Source organism: Quercus robur, chromosome 3 (genome assembly GCF_932294415.1).
Source record: "Quercus robur chromosome 3, dhQueRobu3.1, whole genome shotgun sequence".
NCBI classification, from domain to species: Eukaryota; Viridiplantae; Streptophyta; class Magnoliopsida; order Fagales; family Fagaceae; genus Quercus; species Quercus robur.
Genome location: NC_065536.1, coordinates 11,565,419 through 11,578,869, shown reverse-complemented (window position 1 = coordinate 11,578,869; position 13,451 = coordinate 11,565,419). Strand labels below are relative to the sequence as shown.

Genomic DNA, 13,451 nt, shown 5'->3' with positions numbered 1-13,451 from the left:
TTTTCCTGTTACAGTTTTTCGTTAATGTGCTCCTTTCAATGTGGTTACTCTTATATTTGGTGACGTTAAATATAACATGCTTACCTATGGTGGGGTGTGTTGAATGAAGGGTTGTTTGTAATTCTCTACTTTCAATGCTTGAATCTAACTCATACGAATCTTTTGCTGGCCAATTGATTATTAACGCACCAAAACTCCAATCTGGAAAAAATAGGGGAGAGAGAGAGAGAGAGAATAAAAAGGGCATCCCGTTTCTGGTGATTGCCATGATACACTCTCCTGGTTTTTGTTAAAAAGGAAAGGAAAATGTTACTTTAGAAATTAGATTTCTTTTAGCATACTTTTACAAAATTCTTTTCTTTTCCATGTTCTTTCCGTAACTCAAATATAAGGTTCGGAAACTGATGCATCTTTTCAGGTAAAACACTGAGGGCAACATAATCTGAGACATCTTCACATTGATTGCAATTTTCTTCGATTCAGAATCAACAAATTGGATCTTTGGGTTTCATAGTCATCAAAGAGCAAAATTGATGTTAATCGTGAAAATAACAAAACAAACAAAATATTGACATAGAACACCAAAGCAGAAACAAGCACCAAGGCATTTATTACTATTTTTTCTTTTGTCATTGATTTGGTTTGGCGAAACCTCAGTAGCCAAATTTCCTGCTCACTTCTGGCCGCATGCATAGAGACCAGGGGCGGATTAGCTCAAGCCAAGGCTATGCTTTAAATTATGCTTCATTTAACTACATTGCCAAAAGAACAAAAAGGGAGAGAGAAATAAGACATAGCATTGTGAGTATCATATGCCTTTGTAGCTGGAGCCTGCCAGTTTGGGTGCACATACAGTTTCATATATGTTAGGCTACTCTATATTTAATCCCCAGGAATTAGTCCAGCAGGTTAATTCGGTTGCGAAGACCTTCCTTTTCAAGCTGGAGACAGTATTTCCCAAAGACCTCAGGGGTAACAAAAAGTCTAAAATCCAAATTGAACAAAAAGTTCAACTCCAAGCTGTTCAGTTCTGCAGTGCTTATGCCACCCACTTTGGCAAAGTAGGCGTTCTCATGACACCTGCATTTCAGTGAGTAATTCATGAATGAATTCTGATATATGCTGCCAATTACATAAAGAAACTAAATCAAACCATGAATGCTACAAAAGAGGATGTTGTGACAGAAAAGAAGAAGCTGCATGGAGTTCATAAAAACATTGCTGCATCTAATTTGGTTATGTGATAGGAGTACTTACTCATCATCCATGAACTTTGCAGCAGCCATAATGCTTGTTATTAGAATCCGATGAACATTGAGGGCAGTAAGATAAGCATCCGTGCGTTGGAGGAATTTTTCGATGTATATGTATGCAACAACAAAGCAAGAAGGGCTGCATTTGCAGTACTTGAAAATGCGCTCAACATACTGTTGAATGCTTAAGATTGGTGCCTTCATACCATGGAAGATTGTAACAGCATCCTTCTTCTTTGACACCTTCAATAACTTTTCATTCTTTGAAATGGTTCTCTCAAGAACAGAAGAAAGAATTAAAAGAACTCTGGGAGTTCCTGAAACCCCATTTTCATATTTATCCAATCCTAAAGATGCACAAATTTCTGATCCAACAGCCTCACTTTTGAGTGCCATTGTTCCTATATCTAATTAGAGCTGCAATATATATGTTCACAACAATAATAACTTATTTGTAAACTTTATGCATCATTTTAATAAACTCAATAAATTGAGCTTAATCTTATGTTAGGGATAGGGCTAACCTTGATGCACGGTTTCCTGCCAGAACAAATTCTTTGGAATAGCATGGCTTTGCTAAGGTCCACTTATTCTTAATAATTGTAGTCACAAATGTAAAGTTGCTTTATCAAAATGAGATTCTTTTCTTTGAGATTAAGTCACTATTCACCAAGGAATATACATATACAACTTAAGAGATTAAAGAATTTTATTCTTGTTAGGCCAATTGGGCAGTGATAATGTATTATTCAAGCTCTCAAGTTTCTTAAGAGCATCAAGGGGAACTATAATGGTGGTATATACTGAGGTATATATGCAGCACAAAGAGGAAAAAAAATATAGATGCTAATTAGAGATAGATACAATTGGAGCACTAGGATAAAGTGGAAGGTACAGTCACAGAAATTTGTTAGAGGGAGCACAAGTGTACAAGGATAAAGAAAAAGGATAACTAGATATTAAAGGAAGATAATGGAACTAAATTTGATTTGGAATGAGGTAGTGTGGCACAACTCTTTTTCTTTTGGGGTGGGTTATGTTTCATTTTGTGTAGTTCAAATAATTGGATTGAACCTAGCCAGAATGTTCCCTGCATATATATGGTAATAACAATTAACTATTGGACTAAGGTGCCTTCAAATAAGTGATGTAACTTATTGGCATCCTCTATTTGCCCCATAATGTTAATCCTCCTAGGAAAATCTAGATTTTTAGAGGAACACCATTTTAATATATTTTCTTTCAAGTTTCAAATAAAAGAATGTAGTTTTTCTAAAGCTACTCTCTTCAGACTTTTTAGATAAAGTAGAAAGCATGTTGGAAAAAAAACGGTGTATTTTATTTTCATTTTCAATTTTCAATGGGATTCACCACTAAAAAACTGGTTTAATTTTGTTATTTGCACTCAGTTTTCATTTTCAATATCCAAAAAAGTGAGTTTGAATATAAAAAATGAATACACCTTTTTGCCGTTTTCATATTCATTAAAAATGAATACAGTGGCATTTTTGTAAAAAAAAAAAAAAACTAAACTCAAAGTTTGTGTTGAATTTATGATTGAAAAGTGAAAAAAAAAGTAGATAAGAAAATTTGTGTCAAACATAAAATGATTTGAAAATAGAAAATGAGTACAAGATTTGAGAAAAGGGAAAATGAGTACAGAAAATGAATACATACCCAACATGAACCAAACAACACCTCACCTAATATTGTGTCTATTAACTTTGTTAACGAGGAACAAAAGTACTGGTTTAAGTTACAAATTATAGAATTTAACAATATGATGACTTGTATTTGTTAAACGGACCCATGGGAATGGGATGAGAAGGATTAGGAGAGAGTTAGAAGTAAAACTAGCTATACCATTCTAAACACCCACTAAGCACTTTTTTGTCCAAATCTTTACACATAATGGTGAAAAGTATGACATGGGAAAGAGAAAAGCAAATGAGAAAAATCATTCATAGACAAAGAGAAGGCTTTGCATGATAGACCGTCGGTCAAATATCATAAAGAATAAAACATGCCGACCGTGGCTCGGTCTAATTGTGACCAAACGTGACCTACTTGTTTTGTTTTTAGAAGGACGTGACCTAGTTGTTGTTGGTTATTTAATTTCCCCACATTAATTTATTATATTTTGTGAACTACTTAAAGATCACAATATGCTAATTTATTTAATTAATAAATTTTTAAATATTTTGTGATTCTCATTCTACCAGACAAATATGCTAATCTATTTAATTAATCATTTTAATTTTGAGGGATTCTACAAGACACGTTTAAATCAATTTGACCTTTGAACTATAAATAGATGTTTATAAAATGGGAGGGAATAATCTTCTGATTATTAGTTGATAAGCCCAAGTCTAAACTCTGAACACAGATCTACAGCCTCCACAAAAAAATAAAATAAAATAAAATTTTCCATATGACACTTAAAAAGAAAAAAAGAAAAAATCCAATTTACTTTGCACTTAGAAATTATCAACCATATCGGGTATGATTATGAGTCTCATTATCATCACCTTTCTTCATTTTGGAGTTTGGGAAAATTTTATGCAGAACAAAAGTGGGCCAATGCTTGAGGGAGGCATTTTATCATGCCTTAATGTCTAATGAGGTGGCGTGTTGCTAATAAAGTTGATTTGTCATCAATTTTTTCATTTATTTTTTTTTTATTTTTTTTATGTACAGCTTTTAAAAATTATTTTAAAAAAATTAGATACAATCATAATTTAACCAAGAGCAATCAATAAAATTTAAATTTTTTTTAGTGAAAAAAAATTCAAATAAGTTAATGAAAAATGAACACTAAGACGATAAGAGGGGTGAGATTCTCCTAGGCTCTTATTTATTTATTTATATTTTAATAACTTGATAATTATCATAATGAAAGGAGGGCTGTTTTAAATCCTAGATCTCCTAATAAAGGAGACAAGATTAAGCCATTGAACTATAAAACTCTAGACGAGATTTTCATGTTTCTAAATTTCCAGTTAGTGATCTATCAAAAAAAGTGGGCCATGAGTTTCGACTATCCTTATATGTAATACTAGTCGCTAACCCGTGCGATGCACGGGATAGTTAAATTTAAAATCACATATATTTCTAGTAACAGAAATAAAACAAATGTGTGACTGCATTTTAATCAGCATGCACCTCTAAATTGTAATTAACATGGAATATGAGCTTAAAGGAAATCCAATTTCAAATTTTCAATAAGAGCCTAAACCCCAAATTAATTTTAGGGGTTTTCAGTATTTCTGCAAATAGGAAAAAATTATAACTGCCCATGGAATTAGAACGTTGTTTTTTTTTTTTTTTTTGTAATTTAGTATAATCAATTGGTTTTTAAGAACTAGGCTAGCTTTTAAGGAAATCCACCCTCTGAAGATACTCCCACACAGATTAGAAGAAGAAGAAAGAAAAACTAATTTCAACCACAAATTTAAGACTACCTTAACATTAAAAATAAATAAAAAAGAAAGAAAAAAAAACAACGGTAATTTATAAACAACACACTTGGTTATATCCTCATAAAAGGATACAATTAGGAGATAGAGTTTTGATTGAATATATTATATCCAAATAGAAAAATTTAGCAAATAGAAAAGGCCTAACCTTGATTTGATTTCTCAAATGTAGCAACCAGAGAAGGAGAGCTAAAAAAGGAGAAAGTATGAATGGCTGAAACTGTAGCTCGAGAAGGAGAAGTGTGGCTAGTATGAACATGTTGAAAAACAAATGTGCGTTATGTAGTTAAAAAAAAAAGTTAAATAAAAAATCACAATAACTATAAAGATTACGAATGAAATTTTTTTTTTAAAAACTTTCTTGTTTAGATTGATACAAAAGTTATTCAAACTCTTTTTTTTTCACTATTTCTTATTCTTATACAACCAAACAAACTTTCTTAACTTTCGTATTAAAAAATACTTAAAATAAAAAAATAAAACTTCTTTACTTGATCAAACCTTGATCCGACTACCTAGCTCATCATATTTATATTTATAACATGAGGAACTTTATTGTAGCCTAATCTGTAGGTATTAAATATAAATAAAAAGAGAAAAAAATGTATTACTTGAATTTATGTCTTGTTGAATATGTGGCTAATGTGCCTTTGGCTGTTTTTAAAGCTCCCACATTTTTACACATCAGCATTATTTAAATAAAAAAATTTTTTTGATTAGAAATTAAAAAAAAAAAAAAAAAACACTCTCCTTCTCCCTAAAAACAAAACCCGATCAAAAACTCTCTTTCTAATGCACTCCCATCTCTTCTAATACAACATTAACTACCAAAGAATTACTTCTCAAAAAAAAATAACCAAAGATTAAAGAAAATCACCGCATAAACAATATACCAAGGATGGAAGAAATCAGCCACCAAAGATTAAAGAAAATTGGCCAACCCCCACCGCATATACCAATGTCAATTATGATTAAACCATTATCAATATCATCCATATGATCTAACTATAGATCCAAATTGTTAGGACATATGTGATTTGATGTTAGAAACATATGTCAATTTAGAATTGGCTAATCCTTTGACAAAATACACTTTACTTGTAATTAGGTAGATCTAAGATGCGTTTAATGCTTCAATGAACAAGGTTTTAAGATCAAGTGTTAAAGCAATGTAAATCTGTCCAAGAAACAAATGAAGAAGTGCTGGGTTTTAAAACTCGACAGCTAGCATCTATCGAGGTTTAAAAAGCTGCTGAAGCCCAAAACTCGACAGCTAGCTCGATAGATACTCTATCTGTTGAGATTTATGAAAACAGATTTTTAGTTCTGTTTTGAATCCAATTTGTGTGTATATGTTTGAGTTTTCTTTTCTCACAACCCTAAACATATATAAGGATTGTTTTGAGGGCCGTCAAAGGTTGCGCGAGTGTGAAGCAAAGTTGTGTTCATGCAAATTATGACCAGAGACAGAATTTGCCCTAGTTCATCTTTCTATTGAAGTAGCTGCTGTGTTTGTACACCGTAGGGTTTTGTGACCAAGGTGCTTCTTAATCTTCATTGTGTGATGAACTGAAGAATTTTGCAGCCAACATCTTTTTCAAGTTGGTGATTAAGTCGCGTACTAGGATCCGCGCATATATTAGTTAGTCACGTACTGGAGCAGTGCATTAAAAAGGAGAGATTGTCACTACAGAATAAGTCCAACTGGGTATTGGGTTTAGGGTTCAACTGTAGGTTGGTATAAGGTACTAAGATTCCTTTACTTGTAACCGCTTGTTTTGATAATAGTGGATTTTCGGGACTGGTGACCTTAAAATCACCCAGTAGGGTTTTTGCCGTGTAGGTTTTTCCCATTTGTAAACAAATCATCGTGTCAATTTAATTTCCACTACATTTAGTTAATTGGTGATTTGTTTGTGCTACCACACGTTTTGCATGTTAGTTGAACTAATTAATTAACTTGGCTAAATCAATTGATTAATTTATCACAAGGGGTCAATATATTCTTGGCCTATCAAGTGGTATCAGAGCAAGTACACTCTGATTAGGTGTTAATTTTTGTTGTGTGATCCATTGACCGTTGTTGTCATAGTTGCAACGGGCTTGAAGAGATCTTTGTTTTCAAATACATCTTGTTTTTCTAATCTCTACTTGTTTGAGTGTATCAGAAAATGCAAGTCTAAAAGTTATTTGAATTCTATTATGATGACTATTGGAAAAGATCTCAGCATGACAAAGAAGAAACTAGACTGTCTCAGAATGAAAATGTGCAAAGGAGTTCGTCTGAGAAAAGTGAAAGTTAAAGGTTTAGTTCATAAAAGGCAGATGAGAGAAAACACCATTCCCACTGATTTGTCATCTAAGCACAAAGTGTGCTTCATGATGAAGTCCGCATTCATGGTTATGGACATGTGTTTGTGGTATCTTGACATTGATTGCTTAAGACACATGACTGGAGATTGATCTCTCTTTAAGGTTTTCGAGTCTAAGAAAGGTGGTAATGTTACTTTTGGCAATGGGAGCAAATCACAGATTAAAGGAAAGGGAATCATCTCTCTACCTGGACTACCAAACATTACAAATGTTCTGTATGTAGAAGGTATGAGAGTGAACCTGTTGAGCATAAGTCAGATATGTGATCAAGACTTTATGGTACTATTATCAAAGGGAAAATGCCTTGTCATGGATGAGTCTGGAAAGAAACTCATAAGTGGTGTTTGCACTCTAGACAATTGTTATGGCTTGGTTCCTGACGCTGATATTGTGTGCAATAGCATTCGTTTACCAAATGAAGATCTATGGCACCAAAGGATGAGACATGCTATTTACAAACATCTTTCAATTGTATCTAAGCATGAGTCAGTTTTGGAAATACCAAAGCTCAGTAGAGTGAGCAATGTGGTGTGTGGACCATGTCAGCTTGGAAAACAGACAAAAGCTAAATATCTGGGCACTCAGACATCTGCTACATCCAGACCATTGGAGCTACTACATTTGGATCTTATGGGTCCAACTAGAACCAAGTCTCTTGGTGGAAAGAGATATATCATGGTTGTGGTAGACGACTTCACTAGGTACACTTGGGTCATATTCCTACGATCCAAGTCTGATGCTCCTGAGCACATTGAAGCCTTGTGCACAAGATTGCAAAATGAGAAGGGCCTGAAGATTGATCGGATTTGAAGTGATCATAGTAAGGAATTCGAGAACTCATATATGGAGTCCTTTTGCACGAGATCAAGTATATCTCAAGAATTCTTTGCTTCTATTACTCCTCAACAGAATGGTGTAGTAGAAAGAAAGAACAGAGTTATTCAAGAGATGGCTAGAGCCATGTTGCACAACAAGGATGTGGTTAGAAACTTGTGGGGAGAAGCCGTTAACACTGCATGTCATACAATTAATATGGTGTACTTTAGACTAGGTACCAAGAAGACTCCATATGAGCTATGAAGGGAAGGAAGCCAAATGTGAAGTATTTCAGAATTTTTGGAAGTACTTGTTTCATTCTTAAGGATAGAGAGAATGTGGGAAGATTTGACTCTCGTAGCGATGAAGGAATATTTTTGGGATACTCCTCTATAAGCAAGGTTTATCAGGTATACAACAAAAGAACCATGAAGGTGATGGAAACAGTGAATGTTATTATTGATGAATCTTTAGAATCCGGTTCTGAGAAGTTTAGTAAGGAAATCCCCAAAGAAATTCTCCAAGTACTCCTAGTGTTGTAGAAGATTTTGTAGATTTATTTGCTTCACCTGATTCTGAATCCTATGAAGAGAAAAGACCTTCCTCTTGGATCAAATTGAATCATCCTCCTAAAGTTATTATGGGAAACATAAATGAACTTACACTAAGGAAGCGTACAGTTAATAAATGTGTTGCTAACTTTGTGTCTTATTCTTGTTACTTGTCATAGGTTGAACCCACTAGAGTTGAGGAAGCACTTCAGGATGAAAGCTGGGTTGAAGCTATGCATGATGAACTACTTCAGTTTCAGAGGAATGATGTCTGGACTCTAATACCTAGATCGGAGGGTGAGCACATCATCAGCATAAAGTGGATATTTCATAATAAGATTGATGAGGAGGGTAATGTGATCCGCAACAAGGCTCGTTTTGTAGCTTAAGGATATTCTCAAATGGAAGGGGTAGATTATGATGAGACATTTCCTCCAGTAGCCAGTATGGAGTCCATTAGAATTCTCTTAGCCTTAGCATGTCACCTGAAGTTCAAGATTTACCAAATGGACGTAAAGACTGTTTTCTTGAATGGGTTCCTTAAAGAATATGTCTATATGGCTCAACCAAAAGGATTCATTGATCCACACTTTCTGGATAATGTGTTGTACCTCAAGAAGGCTCTTTATGGTTTGAAGCAAGCCCCTAAAACTTCGTATGATCAACTCACACAATACTTGGTGTCACATGGGTTCATGAGAGGAAAAGCTAATCAAACTCTCTTCATTAAAAGGGAAGATGACGAGTTAATAGTTGCTCAAGTCTATGTTAATGATTTCATCTTTGGGTCGACTAAGGATGAACTTGCTCATAGTTTCTTAAAACTCATGTAGGGTGAGTTCGAGATGAGCATGATTGGAGAGCTGACTCACTTCCTTGGCTTGCAGATTCATCAACAAGATTCAGGTATATTCCTATCTCAATCTAAATATGCTAGAAAACTTGTGAAAAAGTTTGGTTTGAAATCTACTAGTTCTGTTAGAACCCCTATGAGCCCAAATGTTAAACTCACTGTTGACTTGTTAGGAAAAAATGTTAATTCATCTCTTTATAGAAGTATGATAGGTAGTCTTCTTTACGACTTTACCTTACAGCTAGTAGACCTGATATTAGTTATAGTGTGAGAGTATGTGCTAGATATCAGGCTAATCCCAAAGAGTCTCATATGATTGCTTTGAAAAGAATCATAAAGTATGTCAAAACCACTGCCGACTTTGGTATGTGGTACAGTAAGGACACAAATGATGTCTTAGCTAGGTATTCTGACGTTGGCTGGGCTGGGAATGTTGATGATAGAAAAAGTACATCGAGGGGTTGTTTCTATATGGGTAATAATCTTGTCTCCTGGATGAGCAAAAAGTAGAATTCCATCTCTTTATCCACTGCAAAAGCTGAGTACATCGCTGCCGGTAGCTATTGCACCCAACTTCTATGGATGCAAAAGCTCTTCCATGATTATGGTATTTGTCAAGAGCATCTTACCATCTATTGTGACAATATCAGTGCCATAAACATCTCTAAGAATTCAGTTCAACATTCTCGAACTAAACACATTGAGATTCAACATCACTTCATTCGGGAGCTTGTCGAAGATGGTACTCTTACTCTTGAGTTCATTCACACTAATGATCAGAAGACAGATTTGTTTACCAAACCTCTTGATAGCAAACGGTTTGAATTCCTTCGCCAAAACATTGGTGTTATCTCCATGGATTGATCTCCTCTTCTCTTCCTCTTTCCTCATGCATTTCATCCAATTTTATGCATTGCTTTGTTTAACATGTTTTTGTTTGTTTTCTTTTCACTTTTTGCTTTATTTTGTTTTTCATATAAAAATAAAAATATAGAACTGAAAAATCAGAAAAATACAAAAACAATGTATGGTTGTGTACATTGGTACTTGTGTACCTTGGATGACCATTGAAAGAAAGTTTTCTAAATTTTGTATCTTTTGTAGCTTAGATGAGTATTTCTATGCATAACTAAGCAAGTGAGCTTTGTGGCTCATGTTTATGATGAGTAAGATTGAGTAATCTCTTATATTTAACACTTGTATCACTCTTTTTGACGAGAAGGACTAGAAAATCCTAAGAGAAAGGCATAAATAACCATCTCACCACTATTGCCCGCCAATCATGAAATGTCATTTGTATGCATCGGCATAGTAAAAGTGGAATGTCAAATGCTTTACATCATTGGATATTTCTTTTCTATCTTTTATATACCCATGCATGGTTTACTTAAAAGAAAATATGCAAGGAGAAATAAAAAGCAAAAAGAATCAAATGCTTTATATATGATTGCAAGCGTGTATTCTAGGAGATGTGAAAGTTATAGGATGTACCTCGAAAATGATAGTCCCCATCAAACAGTTATGATTGTGTGTGAGTTAAAGTGATTTTCTTATATCTCAAATCGTCATAACATGTAGACACTTGTGCAATCTTGCGATGTTTTTCATACACAACACGTAAAATTCTTTGCTACTTTTGATATATGTGCAAGTACAATATGATTTGGCCATCACAAGAAATACATGTGTTAATGTATGCTCACTAAACTGTCTTAACTTGTTTTTGAAATATAAAAGTGGTTAGACATGTTTAGTATGTGTGGGTGTTTTGGATCTATATGCTTGACATTTTTCTTGTTGAGAGATGTTTTTGAGAGCTTAAAATGTTGTTTGGATTTTTGGTTGAGTAGCATGTTTGATTGCATTCGTATCCGTGTTTTTCTCTTCTTGACAAACTGTTTTTAAGCAATCTCGATAGTTATGCTATCTATCGAGACCCTTCAGCTGCTTTTTATCACATTTTCGATAGCTTTTCGATAGCTACCTCGATCCATCGAGAATCTTTGTTGTGGACACCTCTCGTTAGAACCTCGATAGCTAAAAAGCGCCTTTTTTAATTCTCGATACCTCTCGATCCATTGAGAAACTGAGATTTCCTATAAATAGGATCCTCGCGATTTCTGTCCCATTTCTCCCTGATCTCTCCCGATAGAAATGTTTCTCTCCTTTTCCCAAACACCCAAAACTCAATCTTTTCATCTTCCTCACTTCATTTTCGATCTCAAGATCTTTGTTCCTCATTTGGTATGATATGTTCTCCCTCTTTATCATGCATTTCATGATCTTTGACCTAACTTTTGGGGTTTTTGAAATTTTTTGAGATTTTTTCAAAACTTTTGAGTTTTGTTAAAATTTTGGGATGAGTTTTTGTTTAATTGGCTTTAAAACATCATGCATTGCATCACATTTGCATTATAACAATGTTTAATGCATTTAGATGTGTGTTTACTTTATTACAATGATTGTGTGCTGTTAGGTTTGGATTGGGTTGAGCCCATGATGTCTTTAAGTTTGCATGTCACATGTTCATGCATTTTCATGCATACGTACCTTCATTTCTTTATATTTTTATATATTGTTTCTTTGGTGCTTTTCTGCGTCTCTCTCTCTCTTCTTCTTCTTCTTCTTCTTCTTCTTCTTCTTCTTCTTCTTACATTAGTCTGCTCTATGGCCCCTAAATGCAAATCTACTCCGTCCCAGAACTCTCTTCGCTCTAATCCTACTCCTTCCCATGTTAGGTTTTGTGATGAGAAGGGCAAGTTGGACTTCTCGGAGAACTTTTCACGACGCAGCATTCATTTGGAATGCCAAGTCGTTCTATTGGATTTTTCCGATACTGACCTTCCCACTATCTATAGTCAAGGTTGGGAGTCACTGTGTGGTATCTCGGTCACATGCCCTTCCGTGATCATAAAGGAGTTTTACTCCAATATGCACGGAATCGATACTTCTGTACCTCACTTCTTCACTCGCGTTCGGGGTACGTGCATTGTAGTCACTCCGGACTACCCTAGTTGTGATCGTTTGCGGACTGTGTCCAAAGACAAACTCTCGTCTCTATTCTATGAGACACCTTCTTCTTGGGGTGACTGTTAAAACACCTCTTGCTCGGGCTTTGCAAAAGGTCCGAGGTTCCTTAACATGGTGATGACATTCATTCTCCATCCTTTGCCTCACTATAACACTATCACAGAGCCTCGTGCTCGATTTTTGTTGTCCCTCTTAGAGGATATCTCTATCGACTTCCCTTTTCACTTCATTCTTTCACTTATAGATGTCTATAAGGATATGGCGACCCACGATATGCTCATTTTTCCTTCGGCTATCACACGGATCCTTCGCCATTTTTCTGTCTCTTATCCTACGTCCCCCCATTTCTTGATCATGGGTGCCAAAGATAAGGCTACCGTTAGAGGGAGTGAGGCTCAGTTTCGACCGAGGCGGCCACGGACAGAGACAATAACTCCTCTTGCTTCCACCGCTCCATCCACCTCCGCTTCTTCATCACGGCCATGGCCACGAACGAAGTCTTTTTGTGATAGGGGGAGTGTATATGAGGGATGTAGTGAGGATTTTTGTATCTTTTCTTTTCTTTCTATTTTAGATACATTATCTCTTGTACATTGGTCTTGTGACCACTTAGTGATAGCACACCTTGTACATTATGTTGATATATATATATATATATATTGAGGTTGTTATTACTTTCTTTTACCTATCTTTACATGTGTTATTTATTTTCTCTCTTTATGCACATGCTTCTTATATAATGAATGCAATTTTATATTTCTGTTTCACACTAAGATGTCTTAATGAGTTTTGTTTAAAGTGTTTTAAAAATACAGGTTGTCAAAGTCTTCTTGCCATAAATTCTCTTCTTGCAAAGTTTTTCAAGAGTTTGTATTAGGATAGATTTTATTGTATTTAACAAGTGAGTATGAGTTGAGTAATTTATGACTTCTCTCATATGTTCATTTGTTTGTTGTGGTTTTGTTACAGATTACCAAAGGGGGGAGATTGTTAGGATATATGTGGTTTGATGTTAGGAACATATGTCAATTTAGAATTGGCTAATTCTTTGACAAAATGCACTTTATTTGTAATTGGATAGATCTAGGATGTGTTTAAT

The 13,451-nt window shown here is 34.7% G+C and overlaps 1 protein-coding gene across 1 annotated transcript; it reads right to left on the bottom strand.

The window, feature by feature from the left end:
• Positions 1 to 588: 588 nt before the first annotated feature.
• LOC126717056 (cyclin-P3-1) lies at positions 589 to 1,821 on the bottom strand. Its single transcript, XM_050418226.1, has 2 exons — positions 1,258 to 1,821; positions 589 to 1,080 (listed from the first exon to the last, which is right to left on the bottom strand). Exons 1-2 carry the CDS (start codon positions 1,647 to 1,649, stop codon positions 897 to 899), a joined length of 576 nt encoding a protein of 191 aa, XP_050274183.1. The 5' UTR covers positions 1,650 to 1,821; the 3' UTR covers positions 589 to 896.
• Between the last annotated feature and the right edge of the window lie 11,630 nt (positions 1,822 to 13,451).

Excerpts from the sequence above, each read along its gene's own strand:
- LOC126717056 (XM_050418226.1), bottom strand. The coding sequence starts at position 1,649 with ATGGCACTCAAAAGTGAGGCTGTTGGATCAGAAATTTGTGCATCTTTA. Across the intron at positions 1,081-1,257 it reads GCAAAGTTCATGGATGATGA|GTGTCATGAGAACGCCTACT; the intron begins GTAAGTACTCCT and ends ACTGAAATGCAG.